The following is a 14,789-nucleotide window of genomic DNA, read 5'->3' as shown; positions in this document are numbered from 1 at the left end:
AAATTAGTTTAAATCTTTTTTTTATCATTCAGTGGACAGAATATGTTTTAATATACCTTCAAAACAACGGTAAGTAATTGTAAACAACCAGGGTTTTTAAGAAGGCACCAAGAAACTGATGTGACTCGCATGTATGCTCAATAATTTAGCTTGCAAGACAGGGGGCATGTAAATGACATGAAATAAAACATCACTTCAACAGACGGTCAGAGGCGCCTTCATATGTCCCACCATGATCCCTGCGACAAAAGACCACATATGCTCACTAGTAGTCTATCATCAAGGATGCTAACAGACGTTTAACAAAAAATAGTTAACCTCATTAATATGCAAATGTGTACATAAAGGCACACCAAAATCTAATCAAATCATCCACTGCATGTGGAGTACCTGTGGGGTTAGTAGGAAGTTCCTACTATTTCTCCTATGTTCTTGAACGATCACCTTAATAAGAATACATTCACAAACACCAGCATGGCAACATGATGCCCCTCTTACCAGGTGCCGTGATAAAAATAGCATTTTCTCAATGAAGATATTTGCACATCCAATAATCTGGTGCAGGTGCGTTGGAGAATGTCATTTTAGAAGATTAAAAAAAAAAAAAAAAAGAAAAAGAAAAGGCAACCTGAAAAAGATCTAATGGGACCGAAACTTTAATGATGAGTGAATTGTGATGCTAAGCAAAAATAGCATTTTAGAATAAATTAAAAATGAGCTCCTTAGAGTTACTTAAGTTATATCATTATAAATTATTTCACACATTGTTCATTCATTTGTGTATTTTACACCATTTATTCATATGATCACTAATTTCTATTATACTTATTTAATATTGAACACACTGGGGTTCCATACAAAAAGGCTTGAAGGTTATATTTTACCTGTTCTCACCAATAAACCAACACAGAGTAGTAAACGTGAACTGATTACTTACCATATTGATAAAAAATCCTTGCATGGCTTTCAGTAAGAGGCTACAGTACACTCTCCTTTCGGCAAACAGCACATGTACCAACGAACGTTTTCACTGTGCAAACTCTTTCTCCAGCATTCGGACAGACAAAACTCAAGCTTTGGTTCAATTTGATTTAACTTTCGTGATCCTCCACCTTCTCATGTATTAAGCCACTTGGATTTTTAGTGCAGAACAATCAGTGAATATCTCTTTCTGTCTCATCTCTCTCAGTGGATACAGTCTGTACAAGGTTGCAGTGTTTTGTGAGCATTATGCCTGAAACAAAAAGAGGCGTGGCTCAGTCTCGGCATCACTGATTCAGATTTAAATTGACACAAGCATAAACACGCTACACTGATAGTCTCAGTCCTTTAGAGATGTGCAACAAGAATATAACCGGCAACTGGAGTATGACTGTACACATCAAGAAAGACCGAAAAGTGGAGTAAAGCTGAAGTGTTACTAAGAGCCGAGGGCTAATACAATCACACACACATGCACACAAAACAGTGATGGGGTTAGGATGCTTCTTGTGCTTCCATGCCTGTTAGGATCATCAATAAAGTGTCCAAAGTTTGGACAGAGCCATAAACAGGTACCGGAAAGACAAAACAATGTCTTGTGTACAGGAGTAAAGTGTGTTAGCTCAGCAGGGAGGTATTATGAGTCCCACAAAACTGGCCTGAGTGCAGTCATGGCTAGAGAGAGGTCTCCTACAGACGGAGTCCATTGAAGTATTTACCACATGCTGCAGCCTGGTAAATCAGCAGTAGCACTGCCGGCCGCCCTTGGTGACCTCCTCGGAGGAGTGGACAGTATTGGGGACAAATCCGCTCTTGACGCCTTCCCAACCATCCTGGATCTTGATGTCCCCGCTCCGCACTAGGTCAAAGATGTCCCTCGTTAAATCCACAAAGGCCTGAAGTGAACACCAGAAGCAAAATCAGAACTGGATGACGAAATATTAATGTTTATATAAATAATATCACATTATTCACAATCAGCTTTACTGGTTTTTTAATAACAAGTACACGAATTCACTCCAAACTGTGCGTCACTGGGTATGAGGTGTATGCGCACAACAACTCCCTGATCCACATTTTTGGTCGTGAGCATTTCAGATGAAGCCAAACACACAATATGTGTGTGGGAAGACAAACAAAAATAACATCCACACCTTCTCCACGTTGATGGCGTCCCGTGCTGATGTCTCCACGTAGCGCATCCTGTAGGCCCCCGCCAGCTTCTCTGCCTCCTGCTGGGTCACCTGACGCTGGGCTTCCAGGTCGCACTTGTGACCGACCAACAGGAACACAATGCTGTGCGGCTGGACGTGGCTCTGGGCCTCCTCCAGCCAGTTATGGACGTTCTGGAAGGATCTGCGGTTTGTGATGTCAAAGAGTAGGAGCCCGCCCACTGAATTGCGGTAGTAGGCTCTGGTGATAGACCTGAATAGATAGATAGATAGATAGATAGATAGATAGATAGATAGATAGATAGATAGATAGATAGATAGATAGATAGATAGATAGATAGATAGATAGATAGATAGATTTAATTAATATGTGTACTTTAATTTCTAAAAAAAAAAGACTACATAATTCCCTAAATCGTCCCTTTGAATTATAAGGTTCTATCTAACATTTTATCAAAAGTGAGTTATTGACATATTTCTATTCTGTAACAACCTCTTCAGATTATGTGGGTGTTTTTTTAAGATGTGCATTTTTGGACTGAAAAGGTTCTATCTAGTTTTGCTATTTGGGATGCAAAAACTTCGGAGCTCAATATCTCAAAATTTCTCATAATGCAGAAAGAACCTTATAATTCCAAGGGGATGAAATGTTATTCAAACAGGAGTAAATGGTGCACTTGTCAGGCACTATTTTCAGCTGCTGGTTTGGTGCTCTACTGAATATTTACAGCAGCAGATCAGGGAACTTGACTCGAAATAAACTACAGTGTTCATGTTCATCATGAATGGTGCATGGAGGGTGTAAGGTAAGGGATGCAGAGGGAGGGAGTGATAGATTGTAGATTTGTAAAAATGAAATCAAATTTACAATTTGAATAGCAGCTGAGAGCAGTGTGTTTTGCTCAAAGGTCATGATGCCATTTCGTGAGAGCTCCATCTTTACCTGAACCTCTCCTGTCCTGCAGTGTCCCAGATCTGAAGTTTGATTCTTTTGCCCGGCTCTATTTCCACCAGACGGGAGAAGAAGTCCACACCCACAGTGGGGTCTGACACCTGGGCGAAGCGCCCCTCAGTGAACCTTCGGATCAGACACGACTTGCCGACTGTGGAGTCTCCGATGACGATCAGGCGAAACTGATAAAGCCATATCGTCTCCATGTCTCATGAAATGAAATCTGTGGCAAAATAGAATGAATCACTCAGTCACCGTCATCCATATTAGGTCTTCAAATGAATTGTCCAACCAACAGTTCAAAAGATATTCACTTTACTGTGATACATGACAAAGAAAAGCGTCAAGTCCTCACATTTGAAAGGCTAGAACCAGCATGAAAATCTGTATTTTTGCTTGAAAAATAATTAAAATGAGAATGAAATTATTGAAAAGCTGAAAACGGAGCTGTATTTGCTGATATTACTGATAATACTGACAAAATGTGACAAAATGTGACCTAATCTTTCATTTGTGGATCTTTTCCCTACACATGAAACAACAGGAAACCATAGGTTTTGTAAAATTTAAGAAGACTTATAGAGAAAATAGCAATAAATGAAACAGCTTAGATTCAATACACTTTAAAGCTTCAGCTAACAGCAAAAGAAACAATATCATGACAATCTCCTCTTTCAAAACAGAGGATGTGTTTAAATAGAGTCAGGATTTTACATTTCAGATGAAAACACAAATGTGCAATTAATCCAGAGACCGCGATGACCACATGAATAAACCATAGACTACCATGAGGAGAGAGTAAGAGGCTCAGATCACCTCAGCAGTGTTCAGTGTCCACACTTACAGTCAGGTGATCTAATTTGAGGGGAAGCAGGGAGGGGGAGGCCACTCCTCTCCAACTCAATAAACATTGGCGTAGTCATCCCCCATGTGGCTGGTAGACTGGTTGTTATACAGCAATAACACACAATGAGGCCTTGAAGGTGGCCAAAAATAAGCTTAGCCAGGAGAAAGCTGCTGAACATGACTGCTATGAGATATTTGCCAGTGATTCCTGGAAGGCCTCCAGTGACAGCCGTAACAAGATCCCACCAACTTTACAACAAAACAATGAGGCCCTGCCCTCTTATTCTAAGGCCAGTTATGAGTATTCTTCACGTTAATAACTAACATTCAGGACAGCAATTGAATAAAATCAAAAGATGACGACCTACCTTAAAGTGAAGAGCTCAGTATCTGTAAAAAACAAACCCCATGTCGATGATTATGTTTTCCCAAAAATGATGCTCCAGACTAGCAGAGGTTGTGTTGCTGCTCACAGAAACAGCCCGCCAATAACATCGTATTATGAAGCAGGCCTCCTCTCTCTCTTTTTTCAGAGGTAAAAACAGCCCGTTGAGCGTGAAATCAGCAGCTGCTGCTTAATTTGAGCAGGACTGTTGATATTTCCGTGACGATCCGCTGATGAAATGGCAGCAGGACACAACAGCAGCATCTCACATCTCCTCCTCGCCCTCATCAGCACCATTACCGTAACTGCACACACAGCGGCGCAGCAGCAACCCACGGGCTGCTGCCTTCAAAGGCTGCAGGGGAAAAAAAGAAAAAGAAAAACTGTAGCCTAATTAAGTTTACTGAAGTATTTCTATTGTATGTATTTGTCTGACAGCTATAGTAGTTACCTTACAGACTGATCAGCCTCTGAATATGATGATTTAAAATATGATTTGTTATACTTACCAAAGTGCCCATCTATATATCAGACATGACTTCTGAGCTGAATGTGGTTCAAATTTGCTCAGCCCCAAACAACTTCAACAGTTTTGTTTTTTTGTTTTTTTTTTACTGAATTTTGAATGCTGGACTTGTATATGAAACCAACTAAATTTATACATTGGTATTAAAACTGAAACCCTCATTTTACGAGGAGTCACTGAACATAACACGTGTTATAAAGTTGCCTGTATTGAAGTTGCTCAGAGCAGAGAGTCGCTTGTCCAGTGGGAAGATTCAGACCTCAGAGACTTGTGGAGGATCACAGGGGATCTTGACGCTTCTTTCGCAAATCTCAGTGATTTCGGAGCCTGATATTTTTTCTAAAATGTTTCACTTATAAAATTTTTTTTTTTTTACCATGACTTCACTCTAGCTATTTTTCAGTTTTGCTGTGAAATCTGTGCATCTGAACCGTTCATAAAGTTCCCATATTACTACTGAAGAGTGTTTTTTTTTTTTTAATCTGCGGAGCTGCAGCCATGCAGCAGGAGCTTTTGTTCAAAGTCCTGGTTATCGGGGACTTGGGAGTCGGAAAAACCTCCATCATCAAGCGGTATGTCCATCAGATCTTCTCCCAGCACTACCGAGCCACCATCGGGGTGGACTTCGCCCTGAAGGTAATGCAGTGGAACAACGACACCGTGATCCGGCTGCAGCTGTGGGACATAGCAGGTCTGTCAATCTTCACAAGTTCATGAAACATTAGGTGATTGTTACAGCTGCTGCTCTGCGTGTAAATCACAACAAAGGTTTATTTGGGTATGAGTGAGTGAGTGTGTGTGTGTGTGTGTTTTCTTGGATCTTTGAAAACAAAAACCTTTTGTTTCACTTCCAGCAGCTGTGAAAACTGGAAAATTGTTAAAGCTACTTCTGGAAATAAGCTTTGTAAAGGAGGTCAAGAGCACTTTTAGGAAAGGAAAAACACATGAACATTCAAAAAATAAATAAATAAAAAAATATTTGCTGGGCAGTGCCAAAAACATCCTTTAAGTCTTGTTTTCTGCCAGTACGGTGAGATTATATGGACTGGTTTCGAGTACAGTCAGCTCCTCTCAAGAGTGTCAGTGTCTTGAAATAAGACAGGATGAAATCTTTTACTTTGAAGGCTTACAAATTTAAACTTCACTTGAAAAGATGGGGATGTTTGCAGTTAGTGATGTGAACTCCCAGTGAAAGTGTGCGTCTGTCCACTGGATGCCTGGGTCCCTCCCTGTCATTTGATGCCTGGTTGAGGAATGTGGATCTTGTGCCTGGCTGTGACTCAAGTGATCCCATGCTCATAATATCGGTCACATGATGGCGGCCACTGTAGAATAAACAGACACGCACACACAAACTCACACTCCTATACTTGCCGCTGATAAACCATGCTGTGAGTTGATTTAATTATATGGACTTGAGGGGTATCATCACATAAATATGTGTGTGTCTGATGGTTGTCCATGCATCCCAGGACAGGAGCGCTATGGGAACATGACTCGGGTCTATTACCGGGAGGCGGTGGGAGCAATGGTGGTGTTTGACGTGACAAGGGCCTCCACGTTCGATGCCGTGCTAAAGTGGAAGGATGACCTGGACTCCAAGGTCAGACGACGGCTCTGTGAGCTCCGCAGAGTCGATCCACCTCTGGTCTACATCTGATAGAGATTCTCTCTCTTCTCTCTTCTCCTGTCTTTCTGTCCCTCTTTAAAGGTGTAACACAAAATCATACTGTACCTGCAGAGGGTGGGCCACGACCACACACTATGAGAATTTATGTCAAGGTTATGTTCAGAGTAAGGGTAATGTTATTGTCATGATTCAATAAGATAGTGTTGGGCTGAAAAGGAAAGCAGAACAGAAAAGTTTTTGCACAGGCAGTGGCATCAAAGGCAGTTGTGCATGCAACATCCACATTACAGTATAGATGTCTAAAATTTCCATCAGGTTATTTCAATGTCTGCTGCTTGTTTTATTCACCTGCTGGACCGGGTTGCACAAGCTCTTCATTCATCCATCACTAAGTTTTAATGTAAAGTCCTTCCTGTCTAGACCTGCTAGTTTCAGACAAATGATTTACTAACGTGGGTTGCACCATTAAAACTTAAAATGTCTTAAATAGTAAAGATTTTAGTACTGTGCAAATCGGTTGATAGGGAACATCTGAGTGATTGACTATGTAAGCAGGAAGTCACTGTAGAAGCATTTAAGCCAACATCATTTCCAAAAATCACAGGCTGGAGGTATGGCTTTGTTTTATTCATGTCTGAAACTAGTTCATATAGTTTAGAATGAGTGGGAAATATGCAACTATGGTAACTTAACTGACGTTATTTACTCATTTATTCAAATGCTGTTGGCTTAATGTTTTGCAATTTCAGGTATATTGCGTGTGATTGATGGCATTATTAAATAGAATTAATCAGGTCAGATATGTCGACCAAGTTCCATATTAGCTCCTTTACTCTTCACTCTAAATGGTTCAGATATTAGCAAACTAATGTTAGCTTGCTATTTTTTTCTTATATTTATTTTATGTGTTTATTTTTTTATGGTCATTTGGGTGACATGAACAAACCATTTAAATGAATGTGAGGGGAAAAGTTCACATCTGTGAAGTCCAAAAAGACAATAATACAACACCCCAAATATATAAGCCCTACACCCGAATTACATTTTACATTGACCATGGTTCATGAAAGCCTGAAATTAAACATATCTTTGCACTGAGGAAACCACAGTATCTATGGTAACTTAGAGGTGGAGTATTTGATTTCATTGTTAGGCCTGTGGTCTGTTGCCGTATTTCTTTATTTATTTCACCGATTACATAAGTGTAACAATTCCACAGAAGATTTAAATGATTAATGGAGTTGCTGTTACTGCTGTGCCACACGCATCACTTGCACACAGCGCCTCTCTCTCACATATGGATTCTTCTACAATAATGTTTTTTATTATAATGCAGTCAAAGAAAAGGAGCTGACATTCATACATTTGTTTGTGTTGGTCTGAGTTGGCTGTCAGGAGGTGGAGCTTAGCTCCAGTGGGCCCCAGCCCAGTTTAACCCCCGATAACAGATAAACTCTAGGTGAGAACAAATTTGTGTGGTGCAACCTGTTTTAATTTAGTCATGAGTAAATCCACTTATTCAAGTTAGAACTAGGCTAAGTTTGAACTTACCAAAAGCTGGTGCGACTAGCTTCTGAGTTTCACAAGCTTTATTTGTGAAATGTCAGGCAAATATTCGGAGAAGATTATTTTTGTAACTGTATGAACAAATTCAAAATGAGAACATGTTCAGAAATGATCTAACACTTTTTAGAGGCACAATTACGTGGCAGCTGCAAAGGCCAGGAATCTTTAAAAGTAAAGGTCTTAAATTATTCTGCCATGCTACTGAAAGGGCATAACAAGCTAAAGATACTATGTGGGAGAGAAGTGTTCAAGGTGTCAGTGTGCTTTAATCACATTGCAAGTCAAATGGTCGAACAGCATCTCCACCATTTTCTCTCACACCTCTCTGACACTGGACTTGAGGGGAGGCCTGTAATTTCTGTAAAGAGAGATGAGAAACGATAATTGTTCAAATGCTTTCTCAGCTCAAGACACCAGGCCGGTTGCTGCGCGAAGAGACGCTATTCAACCACCCACATATATACTGACACCATAACGCGGCTTGATATTTTTATAACTCTGTATCAAATGTAAAAAAAAACAAAAAACACTCAAATAAAAAAGGGAAAGTTGTCATTCATAGGGATGAATCTTATCACCTGAATCTACAGCTCCGTTCAGTTTTTCAGAGCTTTATACTGTAGCAAAATTCAGCTCATAACTTCACTGTTTTGTTTCGCTCTCTCTGCCTTCATTGTGTTGTTGTTGTTGTTAGCTGCAGCAAAAGCAAATGATATGTCAATGTTCAGAACTTGGTATCGCTGCGTCTGAGGTATTGTAGGTTTAACTGTGTGAAACCGATGATTCGACACACTTACTTCAGTCACTTTTTATGTGCACAGCCAGGTGCAACACCATGAATCCCTTCAAAACAAGATTGTCTATAAGACATTTGAACTATTATGATGGATGACTTTTCACGACACCTTCTGAATGTGGGTGTTCACAGCACCCTATTTTTTTTTTTTTTTTGAGCATTTTGACACCTTAATGTTAAAGGACTATTAGATACATACCTGAAGACAGACAAAACAAGGGTATCGTTTACATGAAATTTTCATATGGTTAAGTTATTTAACGGTACCTTGCGTATATCCATCATGTAATCCGCCTTTCTTCTTTCTTAAGGTGACTCTGAACCACGGGAGGCCAGTTCCAGCTGTACTCTTGGCCAACAAGGCAGACCAGCTGGGTTCCCAGCAGCCCAAACTTGACTCCTTCTGCAGGGAGAACGGCTTTGTTGGCTGGTTCGAGACCTCGGCAAAGGTATGAGAGTGGAGACGCAGGATGTGTGATGTTGGAGGCAATTTCTGCAGCATTTTCACAGAGTTAAACCTAAAAGTCAGGGAAGAAATTCAGTTTTAGATTGATGCCGCAGAAATATTCCCCACAGATCAATTAATATATGAGAGATTTATATGCAAATGTAGGCCTGTAACATAAAAGGTTTAAGGCCTTGTTTGATTTACCCCTGAATGAAATGAATGCTGTCGTGATGGAAAGGGGTTTGACTTGAGACAAAGACTGAAAGAATTAATTTGGGGCTAAATCAAAAAGTTCATAGTCATCTGTTCTATATACAATTAACACATTCAGGTAAACTACACATTTGCTACACTAAAACAGTAGCAAAGTTATTAGAGCAGAAGCCCACTATGTAGTGCAGACACTAAAAGTTGGAGATAAATAGGAGAATGTCTGCAGTCTGGTGTGAAATAGCCCTCGGTTTTCTCCTCTCATTCAGAGCCTTTCTAATGAGTTACACACCGGAGTGCAAGTCAGAGAGGGTAGTGTAGTGTCTGAACCTAAAAGCTCAGCAGACAGGTCAGACAGATCAGCACACAGAGAATTACTGAGAGTTTATAACAGTGTGTGACATCGTGGCTGGTTCGGTGTGCGATGCCAGAATGAAAAGACAAAATACACAGTAAAGGCAAAAAGACTGTTTTTGATGTGTGATATTTTCCATTCTAACAGTGATCAGAGCTTCATTAGACATTGGGTGAATTTTTTTGGAACCTCTGTACCCAGAAATCATGTGACATGAATGCACTGCAAACAACATATTCCTGATTACCTGGCTGTCAAAAGGTTAAAAGAGGGAAGACACAAGGATAGGGCATTAACTTGCTGCTATCATGGTATTAAAGGGAGACTTTTGAAACTCACAGCACCTCTCATAAAAGAAAAGTTGTATTCCAAAAATCACACCCCTCAAACTCTGACTTGGTCTAATATGACCAGTAGCTTGTAGTAGCTGTTAACCAGCTTCAGACCTAACTCACATTTTTGAGTCTGTTTTGCATCTGTTGTACATTGTTATGATAAGATAAATAATGTTTTTTATTATTTATCTAGAATTGTCCCCTTGGGGTTGTATGCCTCTGCCAGCCAACTTGCAGGAAATATGGTCACAATCTCCCGCTCCTGAGTTACAGCACTGAGCAATGGCCAGGAGTGTTTTCACAGAACATTATGATGTCACAACGAAGTTGACCTTTGTCCTCCAATTTCTAATCAGTTCATCCTTGAGTCCAAATGAATGTTCATACCAGATGTAAAGAAATTCCCACAATTGCATTCACGAGAACGTGAGGTCACCTTGACCTTGAACTTTGACCTTTGCCCTCCAAGCTCTGAAAAAAATCCCTCAAGGTGTTACTGAGATATCACATCCACAAGAATGGGACAGACGGACATATGTATGTATGTATGGACAGACGGTGCGGAGACATAACCAGCAACTGACTCAAATTGAAACATAAAGGGAAATTCTGTGTAATTTTCCTGTAATTGCCAATTGTGGCAACAGTAGGTGCTGTTCAGCCAAAGCTTGATAGTCTTTGCTTTAAAGGAAAAGTATTTTGTATATATTTGTATGTATGTATTTGCCTTCAAAAGATTTTCTCTTTTTGACCACCTTTCCTGTTAACTTACTGTTAGCTGTTAGCATTTGTCCCTTATGCATGAATATGCCCAGCAAACTTCATGGCAACCCAACTAATAGCTGTCAAGATATTTCACTCTGTCAACCTCATGGTGGCGCTACATGAAAAGTCAGGGGCTCACAAAAGTCAGTAGGATTCAACAATGTGAATGTAAATATATTTCAGTTTGGACCAAAGTAGACGAGGACTGACCAGCCAACATTGCCTTTCATAGAGCAGTGCCACTAGTGTGGCTAAAAAGTGCATGATTTCTTTAAGAGTGTGTGTGTGTGTGTTTTTTTTTTTTTCTCCTCACAGGAAAACACAAACATCGAGGAGGCAGCACGCTGCTTGGTAGAGCACATCCTGAACAATGAGGAGAGCCCGGTGACAGAGCGGGACCCTGGCTCCCTCGTCCTGTCTGGATACACTAACGCCACAAAGGATCATCTCAACTGCTCGTCATGTGTGAAATTGTGACTCTTTACCAGCCTCAGACAACCAAGAAGTTAACACCTGTGAGGCCACGGCCACAGAGATAAGTTTGGCTCAGGGACTGTTTGTGAAAAAAAGTGTCCATGTGCTGCGTTCACACTGCAGGGCAACAAGATGCCTGACACACAAAACAGTGGCTCTTAATGAAATTTCAGACATGGTTCTTGCAGATTATTAAAAAATCTTATATTTCTTTAAATTTTGGATATGCATTCCTTTTGATATGTACCAGACTTATATTTCACCCTTTCAACTTATACTTCACAGCCATGGAAAACCCAAGTTTGTTCATTTTTTTCATCCTTTTTGTATAGGATGGAATTGTAAAGACTTATTTTTTTCTTTTAAAGATATTAAAAAGTTCTGTAAGCTGTTATATTTGCACAAGAAAAATACAGTATTTAATGTGTACAGTTTCTGCATGACTCTCTCACTTGCTTTGAACGTATCTGACGCTGTGACCTTGACATTTGGCTGAACTGACAGCTCCCAGTGGTATGGCTTTTCTAACTCTTACGTAACATGTGGGGGGAAAAAAATCCAAATTTTGACATTGTTCTCTGCAGTGTGGACACAGACATAAGAACATTAAGCCTTCCTGCAGTATTTGCACTTTTCCTCAGTCCACCTTCATCTCATCTCTATTAAGTCAGAGGACATGAGTGACAGAAATTAAATCTTGAAAAAATATGAACGCAGATAAAACTGCCGTTGTGAAAATATCTCTTGAATCTGCATATTGTGGACCTCATATACGTGCACCTTAAATTAAAACACCTTAAATTGCATTTTTAAGGTGTTTGACTGCCACAAACTGTCAAAGAGAGACATTTTTTATTAGTTTAATCAAAACTGAATTACGTGCATCTTTGAGACAACGATCAAAGGGCGAGAGCAGCCGATCAGCAGCCTCTGCAGTGTAAACAGAGAAGCTTCACTGTTTTATTCAGCAACACTTGAGCTGTGTCGGCCATCACGAGAAGCTGAACTTGAACCTGAAGCTGAACCTTGTGGTTACATACAAGACAGCGTCTCTGTCCACACAGCTCTCACATTGAGTGTGACTCGTCACAGATTCCACAAATTACCTCTGCAGAATCAGATTACCAGGTCAAAATGCAGGATTACATTGCGATTTATTCAGATTTGTCTGCTAATTCTTGACCTTTGAAACAGTTTGACCAAAAAAAAGAAAAAATAGCACACCAATGAGCTTTTTCCTGAACTTCAAGACGAGGGTTAGGTCTGTACCCATATACAACATAACTATCTGTTATCATGGTTTTATGAAAATAACTGAGCAGACTCTATCTGGTAAGAAGACCATGATATGAAAACTCAGGGGAAAAAAAGCTGGAAAGTGGACCATGGGGTAAGACTTTCTTTAACATTAATCAAACACATTTTTAACATACATGGGCTTAAGAAAGTATTTAGATCCCTTCACTTTTAGCCCACTTTATTATTCAGTGATAACATTGCCCACATTTTTGCCCATCAATCTACACTCAATGACACAGAGAACCGAGTGAAAACATGCTTTTACAAAGTGACTGACTGACTTTCCAACAAGAACTGTTAACAAATGACAACTAAGAGAGACAAAACCACCACGAAGAGACACAAAAGAACTGCAAAGAGACATAAAATGAGGACAAAGAGACAAAATGTCCCCAAAGTGATGCAAAATTATCACGAAGATTTGAGTCTTGAAACATTTTTACACATTTTACAAATGTGCCCCAGTTCTCAGCATCTGTGCCCCCCAGATTTTCTCCCCTCAATCTCCAGAGACAGTCGTCATGGCCAAATTGTCAAATTGTGATTAATATCTTGCTTTGAGTGACATGGTCTGTTCCTGTTCTGAGGAACAAGGTTTAACTGGTTCTACTTTGGTCTAAACTCAGCATGAAATGAGTACATTTACGTCATCTAATGACTTGCTGACTGTGTGTTGACTTGTGTCATTACAAAGGTGATAGCCTACTATCCATCTGCTGAAGATCACAGCCTTATTTCTTTGCTAATATGAAGTAAGAAGAATCCTTTTGTGTGACATTGATACTCAGTATCTGAAGGATGCATCCTATGTACTATGACCGGTCTGTTAATATGTAAACATGTTTTCTTTCACACTGGATCATGAACTGATGGACTGGAGAATCTGTTCTTGCTAATACACAGAAAAACACATAAGAATCATTTGCAGTCAGAAATAAACGTTAATGTTTTGGAGATAATGGAGGAGGGGCAATTTAGCAGATATGTCCATTAAATGGACTGTGTAATTAGTTGATAATACCTAAAGGCTATTAGTGAATTGAGAATTTCTTTAATTAGGAGAAGCAGTGGTGAAGTGTAAACTGCTTTATGAAGTCTGCAGTTCTTCTAGCACCTCTCGTCTTTTTCACGATGAAGCTTTATGCATGTATGTGTGGTTTCTCTCATTTTTTATTCCAAAATGAAAGTAAACATCTTCAAAAGGTGAATATTTCACTCTAGATATGAATAACTTTAGCGCAAACCTGACTCACTCTCACGCTGTTGGTGTGAGGCTTCTTCTAACACCCTGAAATCAATGCCTTTCCAGTCAAAAACATGATATGTGCTGCTCTTCTCCGCACAGCGAGGCCAGAACAGCCTTTGTTGAGTCTGCCTCGAGTGTTATTTGATATTCCATGTTTTCAAATTAGGCATCTGCTTTATATTTTACTACACTCCCTTTGATGTGTAATAGCCTGGCCTCGTAATGCAACACATTTGTAACTGTGCTCTCCGTGGACCACACTACATGCAATATAGAGATGTATTTGTGATGCCATATACACTGCACCATACATCCCAGGCAGCTTTCACTCAGGTCCTCTGCATCAAAAGACATGTCTCATCCACTCAGCTCAGATCAACACATGTCATCAGAAAAACACTCAAATCGGTCTCGACATTGATGTGGTTCCCAGAGAGAGCACGAGGGCTGAAACAGTTCATCATCAATTAATCTGCAGTCATTCTCTTAATCCTCTCATCATGTCAATCAGTGTCTCCAGCAACAATACTTTACATTCCCCCTTTCCTGCTTCTCACTCGTGAGGATTCGCTGCTTTTCTCTGTTTTATATCACTGTAAACTGAATATATTATATTTGGGTTTTTGGAGCTCAGACAAAATAAGGCTTCTGAGAACATCACCTTGGGCTTTAGGAAATGGCAATGGAGATATTTTAGCAATTTTTTAGCAGCGCAAACAACGAGTCGAGAACACAATCAGCAGATTGATCATCATACTGAAAATAATCATTAGCCGCGGTCCTAGAGAGCTACAGTATGTTGC

General features: G+C 40.0%; 2 protein-coding genes across 2 annotated transcripts; one reads left to right on the top strand and one right to left on the bottom strand.

The window, feature by feature from the left end:
• Positions 1-421: 421 nt before the first annotated feature.
• On the bottom strand, positions 422-4,914 carry LOC139607958 (ras-related protein Rab-39B-like). The gene is made up of 4 exons (XM_071461339.1): positions 4,320-4,914; positions 3,097-3,328; positions 2,136-2,406; positions 422-1,877 (listed from the first exon to the last, which is right to left on the bottom strand). Exons 2-4 carry the CDS (start codon positions 3,309-3,311, stop codon positions 1,722-1,724), a joined length of 642 nt encoding a protein of 213 aa, XP_071317440.1. The 5' UTR covers positions 3,312-3,328; positions 4,320-4,914; the 3' UTR covers positions 422-1,721.
• A 176-nt stretch (positions 4,915-5,090) lies between these two features.
• LOC139607959 (ras-related protein Rab-32-like) lies at positions 5,091-13,993 on the top strand. The gene is made up of 4 exons (XM_071461340.1): positions 5,091-5,553; positions 6,335-6,465; positions 9,166-9,303; positions 11,283-13,993. Exons 1-4 carry the CDS (start codon positions 5,361-5,363, stop codon positions 11,442-11,444), a joined length of 624 nt encoding a protein of 207 aa, XP_071317441.1. The 5' UTR covers positions 5,091-5,360; the 3' UTR covers positions 11,445-13,993.
• Positions 13,994-14,789: the final 796 nt, after the last annotated feature.

The sequence above is a fragment of the Trachinotus anak genome, unplaced genomic scaffold, assembly GCF_046630095.1.
Source record: "Trachinotus anak isolate AG129_WGS33_773 ecotype Australia unplaced genomic scaffold, CSIRO_AGI_Tana_v1 ptg000024l, whole genome shotgun sequence".
NCBI classification, from domain to species: domain Eukaryota; kingdom Metazoa; phylum Chordata; class Actinopteri; order Carangiformes; family Carangidae; genus Trachinotus; species Trachinotus anak.
The sequence above is the reverse complement of the archived record's forward strand: the minus strand, read 5'-3'. Positions and strand labels throughout refer to the sequence as shown.